The sequence below is a fragment of the Lycorma delicatula genome, chromosome 2 (genome assembly GCF_047948215.1).
Source record: "Lycorma delicatula isolate Av1 chromosome 2, ASM4794821v1, whole genome shotgun sequence".
Taxonomy (NCBI): Eukaryota; Metazoa; Arthropoda; class Insecta; order Hemiptera; family Fulgoridae; genus Lycorma; species Lycorma delicatula.
Window position 1 is genome coordinate 141,206,660 of NC_134456.1, and position 16,582 is coordinate 141,223,241.

Sequence of the window (16,582 nt, forward strand, 5' to 3'; positions counted from 1 at the left end):
ATCATTTCAGAGCAGGTTCTTAAATTAGTTTTATGGTTATAGCTGCCAGGGCGCATTGCAGAAGATATGTTTTAAAAACGGCTTCGTGGATTTTTAAAATTTTTAATTTTATCACAAAAATTTTACTAGATCTTCCCAAGAGTGTCAAGATGAAATGAATGGTGACAATTCATGGTTAATACTTTGCACCATTGTCCAAACACTTCGACCCAAAAACTGGAAATTGCCGAAAGATTAAAATTAAAGTAAATCGCAAACACCAAAGGTATAAAACTGTAGAATTTTAAAAATAAAATCATCATACTGTTACCAGTTTGGTTTGCCATATGGTTTCGTTAGAAAGATTACACCTATGTTCCTGACAAAAATCTGTTTGTGATAGTGAATTCATAGAGGGTTTATTCCTACTTTTTATAAGCCAGGCATGCTGAAAGTTTAATGGGGGTTTGATTTGCAACTGTGAATGTGAAAGGATAAACATTACTAAATTTTATTCTGTCTCACGGCAACATTGAGAACTGACTCTCACATGTTAGGCTTGGTACTATGAGAGGGGGTTGAGCATATTGACAGGTGTAGTATTTTATTAAATATATAATAATGTGTATTCATTATAAAAGTATAGGTGTAGATTTTTTACTGGTTAATATAGTATGCACATCAAATTTGTTATTTTTTGTAACATTATTTATAGTTACTTTATTTGTTTATTGTTAATCTTTCATTTAAGAAATTTATGTAATCTTTAATTTAAGAGATGATGTATTTTAGCTGTTAATTTAACTTTATGTAATTTTATTTTAACTACGATTTAGATAGCAAATTTAGTAAATAGGTGATTATTTATTAATAAACAATTTTATAATGTCCAGCACAAACAACTGTTAGATTCAAGTCATAAGATTTTAATATGAGTACTTTTAAATTCTAAGAATAGTTGAAAAAAAAGAAACAAATGAAAATTCAAGTATAATGTTTATGGAATTACATTTATTTTACTAATATGTTACATCAGATAAAAACAAGAAGAAACAGTGTTTAAGTTTGATTGTTGATTCAGTTTTACCTGTGTTTAAAGAAAGTAAATTAATATTTCACTGCCGTATTCTGTACTGATATTTAATGTATACAAAATTCTCAAATATATTACCTGTTTACTCTCAAATATATTCAATTTAATATTGTAAAAAGTAATTCTCAATTTTTTTTAATTTTATTTTCTTTTATTATAGTTTTGCATACATACAGTCTGATAATACAAATGAAACAAATATAAGTTGTTTATAAATTTAAAATAACAGTCCAATTGGACATAATACATAACATTAACATCACACATGTAGCTGTGATTATTGTCTGTTGCAAAACCGAATAATTGATGATTTTGTTATACACATTTATTTGTAATATTTTTTATAAACATCCAAATCCTGAATCCTGAAAAATGTGTATAAGAAATTAGATGTAATTTATACAACAAATATTTTTTATAATATACACAACAAATATTATTTTTATTTTGTTGTATATATACAACAAAATATAAATAAATATTAGTAAAAAATTGTTTTTTATATGGATGAATTTTATCTACATCTTTATTATTATAAATTGTGTTGTAATTCTTATAAGCTCTTATAGACTCTTAACATCTGCCTTAAGCCTACAGTAGTATGTTAAACTGTCTCAATTTGAGCAAGTGAAGGTGCACATCACCATGTTACTTCAGATGCCTGCAGGCATCTCACATTTTCCCTCAGCCAGCTCAAAACATTGTTATAAAATTTCCTGTTTATATGTCCACCTTTTATTAATTAATTTATGAATACTGAAGAAAGGATCAACATCGAATTGACAGTTCTGTGATTTGAGTTTCTTTTGACTGTCCAGTTCCTATGGTAAATATTACTACTTTCTGATCTCAAGGTGATCTATAATCATCATCTCTATGAACAAGTCATTCATTATACTTTAAGAAGTATAAGAGACAAATACCACTTTGCAGAAAGCTTTATAAATAACACTGTGAGATATCTAATGATGCAGATATCTACTCTGAATGAAGACCATTCGTATTATTTAAATGTCTAGAAAGTTTCAAATTATGAGATAGTATTAGAATAAAGTAAAAGTAAAGTTAATTATGACTTAACTGGGTATTATGTTTTTGCAGCTTCAGAGTTTTCATAACTTTTGAATGGCACAGGAACATCAAGTAGTGTTAAATTATTTTTAATTCTAATTAATGAAAAATGTAAATAAACAAAAAATTATGTATAGTTCAATCTTATGACCTAAATTATGACATGGTGTAAGTTTAGTAACTGAAATTTATACATTCCACTAAACATATACATTGTTTTTTTTTTTTCAAGAAGTTCATGATGTTCCCAGATAAGAGATACAAATGGTAAGAAAAAAATGTTTCTAAAATTGGGCACAAAAGCTTATTTATAAAAATGCAACACCATAACATACATAAGGTTAAACAAATTTTGAAGAGGCAGAGGGATTAAACTGATTACTTAACGACATTTATAAAAAATTTCAGCAAACACTCTTACTTCTTTAGCTAATTAAGTATCTTAAGCAGGGTTTGTGCTTCCGCAGTTTTGATCAGTTAGTTTGAGGGAATCATTTTAGATTGGATGTGAAGATGTCCGTTTGAGACCTACATGAAGGTGAAATTTGATTTGTATTTTACTGATGCAAATGTCTGCTGAGGCATTTATATCGGTGGCATCCTGACTGAGGCCTGGCTGATGACTGTGAGATCTAATCAGTTAGAGGGTCTAAAGACAACCTCTGATAAAGGAGGTGTTGATGGGCGTCTTCCCCATACAGGGTTGGGATGCTTAAGTGAATGGTTCTGAGAATATCTACATTAGCATATGATTAAACTGATCCATTATCAAACTTTTAAAACACTTCATTATTTTAAATAAAATTAATTGTATTCGTCGATTAAGAATTTGGTAATGATTGTGAAATTCAGTTTTAATCCCTGAATCCCTTTAGATTGAAGCAAAAGACAATTATAGATTTTTGTTAAATGGCTCCAGCTTACCTGTTTCTTTTTACGAGATCCTTTACAGGTTGTTTCCTCTGTAGAGCAAGAATATGTATGAGATGGTTTGTCAGGTTCTGCACAAACATTTGTTCTTTGTACTCTGTGGAGCTTTGTTGGTGGTGTCATTACACGAGGTTTTGGTTTTGGATGTTTATTAAAATAAGCTCCTACATTTGTTGCAATTATCTTTTCTGGTATAGTGTACATAAATTCATTTGTAAAATGTTTAAGCGAGTCATATTCATCAATCACTGTGTTGGATGCACGAGAAGGACTTTTGAATGTAGGTATGTAGTCATCATCTTTATATTTTGGTACGGAGATGGCTTTAGGATCTATTGTCCTTGTTTCCTCATCATATCTGTATAAACTAAGATCATAATGTGGTTTCAGTTGTTGTGTTATTGAACAGCTTAAATTTGAGCTACGATTGCTTACATCAGATCCCTGAGAACATACATCTAATGTTGGTTGTTCACAAACTTTTTGACATACTCTTTCTAAAAGCTTTCCTTTACCTTGCCTTCTTTCATATAAATCTACTCCTTCAGTAGGACTGTCCATTATCTTGGGTGTACAAGTTAATTCTTCTTCAATCATACATTTTGGGTAATTTGGCTTATCCAATCTCCCCCTTGGGTATTTTATTTCAGGTGGATTTGTTCCTTCAAACGCATCTATTTTTTTTTCTACATAACTTAATTTTTTTGGCATTGATTGTGATGATTGCAGTGGTGATTGATTCTTCTGATAAGAATGTCTTGAGCAGATTCTAGACTGGCATGATTGTTTTATGTTTGATGACATATTTTCCGTATCAGGTGGATATATGTCTTCTAGTACTGTTTCATCTTTTTTCTCATTTGGAAATTCTGGAGCTGCTGGTGCCAGATTTTGAAAGTGTGAAGAGCATATTTTTGATTGACATTCAGGTTTTGCTGTTTGGTCCTTTTTATCAAACAAAAATATTTCTTCTAATGTATTTTTTCTCATACATATATATGGTGTTTCTGTTGCTGATTCGGTTTCTTGAGGTGATATGCTAGGTGGAGGAGGTTGATTATGTGGCTGGGAACTGCCAGGTTTTTCTGAGGATTGGTGTGGCTCAGTTTTTGCAGGTAAACTATAACTTTGTGATGGTGGTAGTAAAGTTGGTCCAATTTCTATTGGTATAGTTGAGTATTGCTCAATTTCTGTGGGCGAATAAGTTTTTGGTGGTGGTGAGGATGTCCGATTTTCTGGAGGTAAACAAGTTGGTGAGGATGATGAAGATGATGTTGGTGGTGGTGGTGGTGGTAGTGGTGGTGGTGGTGGTGGTGGTGGTGGTGGTGGCGGTGGTTGATTTTGAGATTGTGAGCAAGGTTCAGATTGGCATGGATCTCTTGCTTTTTGTTTCTCAAAGAATTGTTCAATTGATTTTTCTAATAACTGAATTTTTTCTCTGGAAAAAAAAATTTCAAATTATTTTTAAATTAATTTCATTAGCATTTTAAATGTCTTGAACATAGTAGCAGGAAAATAAGTGGGTAATACAGTAATAAAAAAAAAAAAAAAATTTGAAAAAGGGTTTAGAATTTCATAACTTCTAGAAAAACTTTTATAAATGAGATTTTTTATCAGGAAAAAATATTCAGTACATGACTTGTTAACAATAGTATAATTGTGTTGACTTCTTAATAATAGTACGATAGTGTTAAGCAGTACTAACTATTAACACAATTGTATACCAAATATAAAACAAATTTGATTGTACGCTGTGAGTAATCAGTACACTAGTTGCAGTTTATACCACTAATGCCATTATTAACAGTATTGCCAAGTGAAGATTATCTAAGTAAAATTTGGGAAAAAGGTGATTTTCATGGTTTGAGAAGTCCTGTACTATAATGAAATGTATTTCAAATTCAGTAAATGGCAGTGGAAAACACTTAATGGAATGATAACCATGAGATCATATACAATCTAGTGGATGATGTCAGTGTGGAATTTGTATGATAGTATTAACCCAAACTTTCCTACCCTTATTTCAGGTGATAATTAACAATTTTGAGAAAAATCTTCCATCATATATCCCTAATTATTAATTTTCATTAGTTAAAAGTTAAAAAAAATGTGAATATAAGTTATTTCAATAAAAATTTTGGCCCTTGTATAGCCTACATATGTGCCTGTCTGAATCGGTTATAGTAACAATGGCTTAGGTTAAATGTATTAGTCGAGTGGGAGACTTCACAGTGAATAGACGTGTTTGTATACTGCTCCGCGAGTTATTATTATTAGTTTGGTTTTACGGTTAATTTTTTTTTGGATTTGGCTATTGGATACATAAGAGGATTGGTTTCTGGACTTGGACTACCACTTTTTAAGAGTTTACAGATACGGACTTACCTAGTTTTTTGAGTTTAAACATTAACTTACTTGTTTGGTGTTTTTTACCTGTTATATTACTTTTTATAATAGGTAATATTAAGTAACTGTGTTTTAGTGAACTTGTAGTGTCATCTGAATAACAACAAAGTGAGGAGAAACGCTTTATTACTAGTTTTTAAGGTGTATTTGAGGTTAGAATATACACTTTTCAAGCGAATTATTTTAAGTGTTAAGACAAGCTTCTACAAGTGTGTGAAAAGACATAAACAAGGACTTAGAAAAATTCTCCTGTGTATGAAGAACAAGAGAAAAATTTCCTAAGTCCTACAGGTAGAGTTTTTGTAGGGGGAAATCCTTACCAACAATAGCTCCTGAACCACTTATCCTATTTAATTTATTCCTGGACATAAATTCGTTTCACAACCTTCCCGACCCTTTGACCCCTCCCCCAAAAAGGGGAAAAAAAAGAAAAACATTTTTTGACCCCATTTTTGGAAGAATACATTTTCCTTCCGCCCGAACCCCCCAAATTCTTTTTGAGGCACAAGGTCGTGTGGGTACTCGTTGGACTTGGGGTTGTCCCCTGAGTGCAACGCCACACAATGAGACGTCGTAGATCGCTTCCTTTGGAAGGGACATCCGGGCAAAGTACTAGCGCGCAGAAACTTCCACATATTAAGAAAACTGACGTCAAAGGCAAAAAGAGAGCCCATCAAGGGTCCTCAGAGGAGGAAGAAGTGCTGCCAGAAACATTGGGCAGTCATATATCAACTTGGCCTCACAATGGTGGTCTTGAAACAACATATGGGTCCTGGCTTGAACAGATACATAGTTACGCATGAAATTGAGTTTAAAATTTACGATGGACTAAATGCATTGACCGAACTGTCTGCACCATTGATCCAAATCACGCAGGCCACGCAGACGGATATTATCTATAGAGAAGACGACATGGAACAAATGCTCTCTAAAGAACTCACAGACGAAGAGCTCATAGAACTACTTCCAAAGAGATGGCCGAGCGCACTGAGGACTAAATTAAATCTGGTCACTGAATTGCCTTCGGAGGTAGGTGACACCTGCAGTTTGAGCGACGTCAGCAGAGTCCATGTGATTGACGACGACGAGTCCAGAAGACCTAAATACAAGGCTGGAGATATCTTAAAAGACGAGCAATCTGTATTGGGTGAACAAACAGTGGTGAGACGAAGCAAGTATAGAATATTTTATGATTCTAACATGAACGACAAAAATACAATGTATATTATATTAAAAGCTCTGAGGAGAATCTCGAGTAATACTACTAATTTGTCCTATTTAGTGCCTAACAATAACATCGGCAATTATATGAAGAAGATTGTATCGTACTTGAATAGGGAAAAAGAGGACACGATAAAAGTTTTGACCCTACATACTGATGGGGCTGCCACGCAGGTTAGGCGTGGACAAATACGTATCAAGAAGGGTACTCCACCTGCGGAGGATAGTAGACAATAGTAGTTGTCTGAGAGCAAAACATATGCAGAGCTCCTGGGAGCAATGAAGACGGCTGTAGCTAGAGACGACGTTAAAGATGTAATCTCATTAAAAAAGGAAAAAAAAACGAAGAGGTTGTGGTCAGAATACAGGGCTCAAAACGCGCTGCAGAGTTTTCGAGTATACTGAAAGATAAGGTGGCGGATCTAAAAGTGGATCTGAAGACTAGAGCTGGTCGGCGTACGACTGTTCATATTATGGATGTCGAGAGCGACTGAGGAGGAGATTTTGGCCGCAATTACGGCAAGGATCGGCGATACTGACGAGGTTAAGATCTCTCTAAGACCAGGTTTTGCTGAAACCAACGGTTTCACCGTTTGTAATCACCGTCAACGGTTTGACGGTGATTACATCTTACAAGGCAGCGTGTAAAATGGTTGAACAACGGTTACGAATAGGCTGGGTAAATTGTAGAGCTTTTATACGTGAAGAAGGGGAGAAATGTTTTAGATGTTGGGGCACTGGCCATCGACTTCAGGATTGTAAAGCCCCGAATAGAACTAACCTCTGCTTTAATTGTGGTAGAAAAGGGCACCTGATAGCTAACTGCCAGGAACCTAAGAAATGTCTTACATGTAATAGTCAAGAACACAGAACAGGGGCTTGGCAGTGTGTTAAAAACCAGAATGCTTAGAATACTGTAGGCTAACGTCAACAGGAATACGCTGTCTCATAATCTAGTCTCCAGAATAGTTGCGGAAAAGAATGCTGACTTTTTGGTTATCACGGAGCCGAATGTCTATGAGGCTGTAAGATCCGGATGGCAGACAGACACGGAGGGAGACGTGGCTTTTAAGGATATCAGCCACAGAATTGCATGGAGACTAAGTTACAGAAACAAGGGCATAGTGGCGGTAGAGACGTCTATGCCGCTAATTGTGGGCGTATATATATCACCTAATGTTGATTGTACAGTATTTAACAGTTCACTTGATATGCTGCAAAATGTAGTTAACAACACAGATAAAAATATTATTATGCTTGGTGATTTCAACAGCAGATTGGTGGCAACCAGCGGTCGACGCATGAATAAAAGAGGAGAATTGTTAACTGAACTTATGGAGACTGTTGGTTGCCATTGCATAAATGATGATACACCAACCTTTGAGGCCAGGAGTCACACCTCCATTCTTAACCTTGCAATTTTGGATAACAGATGGAGGAGCCAACAGTGGAACTGGGAGATCCTCTAGCAGGACATAGCAAGTGACTATTATGCCACTATGTTGATTCTAGATGACATTAGTTTCAAGAGTAATGATCAAACTCCTTTACTTAGATTCTCCGTTGATCAAATAGACATGATAACCAACAGAGTGGCTGCCAGACTGTCAACGATGGAGAACATTGCGCCAGAAGCATTGTCTATAATTATCAAGCAGGAAATGGACAGGGAGTCACATAATTGAGTCAAAAAGCATATGGTTTGTTGGTGGACAAGAGAGATAGCGTACGTGAAGCAGACGTTACAAGCTAAAAGACGCATCAAACAAAGACTCAGACTAGTAGGTGGGCAGAGATATCAGGAAGCATCTATTAAATACATTGATGCTAGAAGAGTCCTTAATAGAACAATAAGGAGAGAAAAAAGAGAGCATTGGGCTAGGTTATGTGCTGATTTAGATAACGATGCATGGGGAATGGCCTACAAAATTATTACTAAAAGGTTTGGAAGATGTCTCCACGTTCTTACAAAAGAATGGGCCAAAGCACAAATACCCAGTCTTTTTCCTCGCATGATGGTTGAGGAGAGTATCCCTACTGAGTGTGACAGTAGACGATTTGTCTTAAGTGAGCTGCAATGTGCTGGGGGTATGCTGGCCGTTAAGAAAAGTCCAGGACCGGACAAGATTCCAGCGGCAATCATCAAGAGCCTTATTAAAAAAGTGCCATGGGAAATGTTGAGGTGGCCAGCCACGGGCTGATTAATAAATCTTTCTCGGAGTGTTGGAAGGAGGCTAGGGTTGTCTTCTTGCCCAAGAAAACAGGTAATGGGGGACAACCGACCTTCAGACCTTTGAGCCTTCTCAACAAGATGGGGAAGGTTGTCGAAAAAATGTTGGCTGGCCGCATTGTGCAGGAGGTTGAGGAGGGTGCTGGAATTAGTGCAAATCAATATGGTTTTTGGAGAGGTAGATCCACCATACATGCTATCAACAGAGTAGTGAACTGGGCTGATGAAGCTAGAAGCGGCACTTGGCAGACGAGAAATATTACTTATTTAGAAATAATACTTGTTTCTCTCGATGTGAAGAATGCGTTTGGATCCATCGCATGGAAACATATAAATACAGCACTGGTAGAGAAAGGAATTAGTCCATACTTGCGGAGACAGGTAGAGGAGTATCTCAGAGATCGAAGGTGTGCAGTCAGTGCACAAGAAGAAGAGGTACTTTTTAGCATGTGTGGTGGTGTGCCACAAGGCTCAGTGCTCAGTCCACTGTTATGGGTTCTGGCCTTTGATGGAGTCCTCCAGCAGACATACCCTGAAGGGGTTCAGCTTTTGGCTTACGCTGACGACTTGGCAGTACTCATTCAGGCCAAAACAAGAGCCGCTGAGGACTCCTTGGGTTGACTGTTAGGTTTTCTTAAAAAATATATCAGGTTTAAAAAAGTAAACGAAAAAGATCCAAACAGCACATCACGACACATAGGTATGGTGTGTTGTTGTAAAGGACAAAGTTAAAAAAGGAAAAAAAAAATCTCAAAAGAGCCAACCGGTAGGCCTGACACCTGCCATGCCAGTATATAGCCAGCCAGCCATATGCCAGCTGGTAGGTGGGGAGGGCCTATTAGAGTAACGGACAATCCCCTGGGTGGCGTAATACCATCAAGTCGGTCTTTTTTACTTTTAAAAAAACTTTTTTTACTTATTAAAAAAAGTTGCATTAATTTTTATTTTCATTTATCTTAATAATATGCATTTACCTACATAAAAGTGATTTTCAAATTGTTTGCAAGGCATAGTTGTTTAAACTGTGTTAATTACGTATATTGACCTATTTATATGAAATACTGTACATGGTTTTATTTTCGGTTTTTTTTTTTTTTTACTTATTTAGTTTCAAAAATCATAAATAAATTCTTAAAATCAGATATATTGTGAAGTGGGGAGGGTTTTTATTATAGAAAAGAAATTAAGTAATACATTTTTTTTTTAAATCCACTATTTTAAATAATAAAAGTGATATGTACAGATATGTGATATGTTTTAATTGATATGTACAGAATTTTCAAGGTAGTAACATTTTTAAAGCAAAATTTTTAATATATTAGAAATAATACATAAATTGACCATCTAAAGATATATCTGATTTTAAGAATTTATTTATGATTTTTGAAACTAAATAAGTAAAAAAAAAAAAAAACCGAAAATAAAACCATGTACATTATTTCATATAAATAATTTTTGGCAGCAGCATTTTGATTATTATTTCTGAATATTTTATTATTCTGTTGTATCATGCTGTTAAGTGCTGCCTATTGCTGTGACCATGGATCTGTTGAATACCAGCTCGTAACTATCTCATGAGATGTGTTACCAATAAATATTTATGTTTTCTTATTTTTGTTATCTTTCAACTGACATGTCAAATAATTATTTATATAATTACTTTATGTCACTTATGTAAGTAATCCAAAAGAAAAATATGACTAGTCATGTCAATATTGACGAGTCAATAATGAACAAAACAATTCACATAAGTAGTGTTTTATTATTTACCAGAGCATATAAAAAAGACATTAGTACAATCAATTAGTTAGAGTTAGACAGTGTCATCTCTAGCTTGTACAGAATTGACTTTAATATTAAAGGGGTTGGGAGTGTTGTAGGAAGTTTGAAAATGAATAAGTATAATCTGAGGGAAAAAAAAAAAAAAAAAAAAAAAAAAAAAAAAAAAAAAATCGGTCTGTTGATAATTAAGGATTGTGATATTATTTAGAAATAGATTATTAAAGGTCTGTTACATATAGTTGAATTTTTCTGTTATGAAATTCATTCTAAAAAAATTTGTTGCAAAGCTTAAAAAAAATTGTTGATTAGTTGAATGTAGAAGAAGTTTGTTTCTGAATCATTTGATCTTTGGTCTGATTCCCTGCTATTAAGTATCAGACGTCTTTAATCCTCATCTTCCTCATAAAAATACACATAGAAGCATTTTTGAGATTGTATTTATTAAAAAAAAAAAGATTCCCTGAATTCTTTTGAGGTTTTTGTTTTGTCAGTAGATAGATTATTATTCAGGTTTAAGTCCTACTTTTCATCCCAGTTAAGGGCATATGTTTTAAGGCTGACTGAATTTCTTCTCAGCACAGAAAAAATGTCTGTGATCTTAGGTTCCAGAATAGTTTCTTCATAAATTCTAGAACATCACCAATTTGTCTTTTTTTATTTTCAGAGAGTCAAACGTATAGCTAAACAAACATTAAATGCACACACATTGGATCAACAGGTTGGTCCAATAAATCTTTTGATAAAACTTTAGAAGCAGCTTCCTTAAAGTCATTATCCATGTCAAAGTCCGCATATGTAATTACCATCGTTAACCAATCATTTTAATTTTTGGAAAATATCAAGTTTGATAACCATAATTGTTTCTATGGTGTAATTCTAAGGTTAGACATTTAAATAGGATATATGTCAAAGGTTGTGTTGTGATATTGCAGGATTGGTTTGATAGTGTAGGTGTGTCTGATTACTAGATATGATGGATTGACGAATGGCCAGATTTATATAATTATATGGTTATAATATTTGAATGTTATAACTATTCAGTTATGAATATTTATTGCAACTTTATGTTTTGACTAATTTTAAGTACTCTCTTGATAGTGTGGGTAGCTGGAAACATTTAGAGTTGTTTTTCTTATTATACTTTTTGGAAAGTGACACAAGTGGTACGATGAATATTAAAACAAAGTAATTACTAACTAAACTAATTAAACTACTACTAACGTAAAATAAAATAATTAATACTGCTACTGCTTCATATGATAAAATAACTAAAACAATTTTTTTAAATTAACTAATTAACTATCAAAAACAGAAAAATAAAGTAAATGTTATTAATTATATTATATAATATAGGGTTGTTTATTACGATATCTTTATACCAACAATATGTTATTTTTAACCATAAAAATTATATCTAAGTTTACAGTATTATAAGTAAGGTGTACTATCAAATTACAAGATCTGTTCCTAGGTACATTAATCAAAACAAAATGTTGATTGTTACGAATATTACTTCTAACAAATTTTAAAATTAGTCAATTCTGTTCGATAGTCTTATTTATATTAGAAAAATTTTACTTTTACAAATTTAAGAACAAAGTTTTATTTTTTATTTTTTTGTTATTGTTATAAACTTATTTTTATTAAGTGATTCCACTGATTTCCACAGCAAAATTTGTTTTTCAAGACCAGATTTGGAATTATTTTATGTGCTACTAAATTCATCTTTCATCTAAAAACAAAAGATTTAGTAGTTGTAATTGGGCATCAGCCTACAATTGTGAGGATAAATAAAACTACATTTTTATCTTATGATGCAAGAGCATCCTCGAAAGTGCCTTTCATAAGGGCTTTTATATGGTGTTTTAATGACTAGTATGGTAGAATAAAAGGTAATTATTCTATTTTTACTGGTAAACAATGTTTAAAAATATCTTTACCACAGCATTTACTTAGAAAATTTGTGATTTTTTGTTGAATTCTGGCAAACCATTATTTGCCCAGTTACTACCAGTTTGGTATATATGTATTTATTCTTTTAATGTGTAACTTTTCTCTCTTTTTTATATTAAGTTTTTATAATCTTTGAAATGGTCCCCTATCTAAAAAAAATTGTTTAAATTTCACCTTTCCTCAGATTTTTTTTTACTAGAATCTGTTCGGCATTCCTTAAAATAACAATGTAAAGTAAGTTAAAAACTCACTTGTTCGAAAAAAAATAATTCATCCAGACAGAAACATATACTTTGTTTAGAAAAAGGTCAATATGTTACCTTTGTACACAAATAAAAATGTATTTAACTGGAAAATGCCTGCCGTCCATGAAATATTCAAGCACAGCTGTCACATAATTCAATGTTTTTCCAAATATTTTTTTTCATTCCATGACTTTGTTGTTGTTTTGTCAACATGATCAATCCCCTATATTTTCATTATTTTTCTTCTATGGTACTACACTTTAAATAAGGTCAGCCTTTCATCTTCTTCCACCCTTTTTGTCCTTAGAGCCTTATAGTGCTATACTCCAAACATAACTAACAATTTTCTTGCTTCTTAACTGATGTGCAAGTTCGTTTTCTGAGGCATTCACAGTCATGAACGGTGCTGACATCTGGACTAGGCCACAGGTTTGGTCAGTTAGTTTGAGGGAATTATGATAGGTTGGATGTGAAGATGTCTGTTTGGGGCCTACATGAAGGTGAAATTTTATTTGTATTTTACTGATGCAAATGTCTGCCGAGGCATTTTCAGCGGCGGCATCCCAACTGAGGCCTGGCTGATGACTGTGAAATGTAATCAGTTAAAGGGTCTAAAGACAACCTCCAGTAAAGCTCTTCAGAGCTTGGAACAGAGGGGGTGATGTGGTGACTGGTAACGTTACAAGGTGGGCGTCTTCACCCTATAGGGTTGCGATGATGTGCAAGTTGTTAATAATTAACATATACTTTTTAAACACAACTATTGTGTTCAATTTTATTCAGAACATCTCTTTTATCCTGCTCACCTTTAGTGATCATACTGGCTTGGTAGTAGTACAATTTACATTTCTTGTTCAATTTTATAATTTGTATAATCACCTTTAATATAATCAACCATATAATTTTTTTTGATCTATCATTAAATTATATTTTTGGTGCTGAACTTCTTCCATTATTTGCAGTTTTTACTTAGCTCTAGTTTGTTTCAACAAATCACTCACAGTAGTGTCATTGACATAGTTAAACATATAAATTTTCTCCTTGAACTATTGAGTAATACCGAAGAGAGGATAATAATTTTGTTAAGAGTATCATGCTGTATTTATTAAAAAATACAGGTGAAAGATGCCATTTTTATATTGTTGATTGATTGTTTTTTCTATTGAAAGAAAAATACTATCATATTTAGTATATTATACACATTTTATTCCAGTCATGCTGAATGCACAATGCTAATGCATCCCAGGAAGTTTTGCATTCATTTCTTCATTATTCGCGTTCATTTACTAATTTCAGATGCAGTATCATTTCTCTCTCTCTCTCTCTCTCTCTCTCTCTCTCTCTCTCTCTCTCTCTCTCTCTCTCTCTCTCTACTAATCTGAACTTGTCTTCTGTGTGTCTTCTACTTTCTGTTTCATCCTTTTTATGAATTCCTTTGTAAGGAATTTATAGGTGTAAGCTAATAAATTGTAAAGTACTGTTAGATGTGTTTGTTTTACTTTTATTTGATTGGGATTAGCTGATATTATTACTACAAATTTCTTGACTGAATATACAGAAAACTCCAAACCTCCTGTCCAGAATTAAAAAAATTATTTCACTTAAAAATTGTTGAAAATATAATTCGGTTAATTAAAAAAAATATTTTTTGTATAAGGAACTTAACCAAGAACATTAAAAAAATGTATCATTAGGATGTTAAGTAACCGAATTTACTACCTTACAATGGTTGCAAATCAGATTAAAATTAAAAAGTTGATCAATCCTGAGAAAGTTTTACAATTAAAGCACAATATTCTTTACAGAATTAAACAAATGGTCAAATAACTGTCGTAAGATCTGGTTATGTTCCTATGTTTACCAAATCAAACTTTTTTAACAATTTGATATTTTGGCAAAATCTTTAAAAATAAAGTCTACTTTCTTTCTTGAAGTTTAACTCACAAGATACCCTTAGTTTTATATATATAAAACATTATGTAATTAGGTAATTTTTAAATTATTTGTATCTAAAACATAGAATTCTTAAAAAGATTGCCACATTGAAGTCTGCCAGGTGATATATTTTAGGTAAGAAAAAATTAAAAAAAGAGCTGAAAAAGTGAATAAATGAAAAATAAAGTTATGTTAGAAAGTGTTAAAGTATACAGATGGTAGAATTAATTGTTTTAAATGATAAAATTTTTACTTACAAATAAGCTCTAAGACGATTTGTCAAGAAGACTATTTCACTTTGAAGGACATTCCTTTCATAAATTAATTCGGCTTGTTTTCGGGATTGATCTCTAATTCTCTTTTGCATATTATTTCTTACTTGTTCTTGTTCAAGAATGTATTTATGTTGTTCTAATAAGCATTTGCGCTGACTCATTATTAACGTTCCTTGTTGATTGACTATAAATGTAATAATAAAAACCAAATTTAAATATCTTTCTAATGTTCTATATAAATGTACAGAATAATCATTCTTATATTCATACTTGAAAGTTAGTTGTGTTTACTATTAATGGCCTTAATATGTGACTAAGTTTGTCACTGTATTTCTGCACTATTATACTAGGAACTATTTTGTACAAGGATAGTAATAAAAAGAGACAAATGGCAATAACAGTGGAGAAAGTATTTAACAGAAAATGTCATTTTATTCTGTTTATTTTTTTGACATTAAGTTGGCTAAACTGACTAAAAAATATCAGCTGTTCAAAAAGAATTTCTATATTTAACTTCTTTTGCTTATTTCAGAATGTCAGCTCTGCTTGAAACATCTACTCTGAAGAACAGTGTGCTGTGATAACATTCTTATTTCTTGAAGGTGTAGACTGGCCAAAATTCACTTGTAGATGTTAAAACAGTATGGTAAAAGTGTATTAACCATAAACTTTTATAAGTGAATTGAACAGTTAAAATTAGGTATAACAGGTATCACTGATTTTCATCATTGTGGAAAACACCAGCAAATGTTTTGACTGATGCTTAGCAAAATTTTATTAATGAACTTATTCACCAGGACAGATGCATAAAAATTGGGGTAATTACTGAAATTCATAGTGCGAGTATAGATACTATACATTCCATTATCCATGATGAGATGGATTACCGCAAAACATGATTAAGTTGGATGAGACGTCACCTCAATTCGCATTTGTGTGCAACTTAATTAGTAGAGTCTTTGGTGCGCGGTAGTGCTTTTTTAAATCTCAATAGCTTGTGATGGAACTTTGTTGTTGAGCCAAAAACAAATGCCAGTGTCTGGATTGGAAATATCTGAGTTCATCAGCCAGGAAAAAATATAAAAACTTATGCTTCTGATAAAGTGATGCTAATGGTGTTTTGGGACTATAAAAGTTCAATTCATTATGATTATTTAAAGAACAAGATGCAGTCAGCATTGAATATTATTGTAACTTGTTAGAAAATAAGTAAAAACCACAGCAAGGAGTACAAGTTTGGATTCTCTCTCAAAAAGCATAATTCTTCTATGTTAATGCCCATTCTGCTGAAAAGACATGGAAGGTTATTTAAAAAGTTGGATTGGGAATTGTTGCTACATCCACCTTGCAGTCATCTTGCACCATCAGATTTTTTTTGTCCTCTCAGAGAATACATTGCAAATTATTCATCCATAATTGATTTCTCGGGTACAATTATACAATTTTTTTTTTATGCTGCATC

At 32.7% G+C, this 16,582-nt stretch overlaps 1 protein-coding gene across 1 annotated transcript in view; it reads right to left on the bottom strand.

The window, feature by feature from the left end:
• Positions 1-1,125: 1,125 nt before the first annotated feature.
• The window catches only part of LOC142319965 (uncharacterized), a 36,858-nt gene continuing 21,401 nt past the window's right edge, over positions 1,126-16,582 (bottom strand). Inside the window, exons 6-7 of the mRNA XM_075357643.1 lie at positions 15,103-15,304; positions 1,126-1,437 (exon numbers count right to left, since the gene is read on the bottom strand). Of these exons, the coding sequence (XP_075213758.1) occupies positions 1,398-1,437; positions 15,103-15,304 (242 nt within the window). The 3' untranslated portion in view covers positions 1,126-1,397. The remainder of the gene's footprint in view (positions 1,438-15,102; positions 15,305-16,582) is intronic.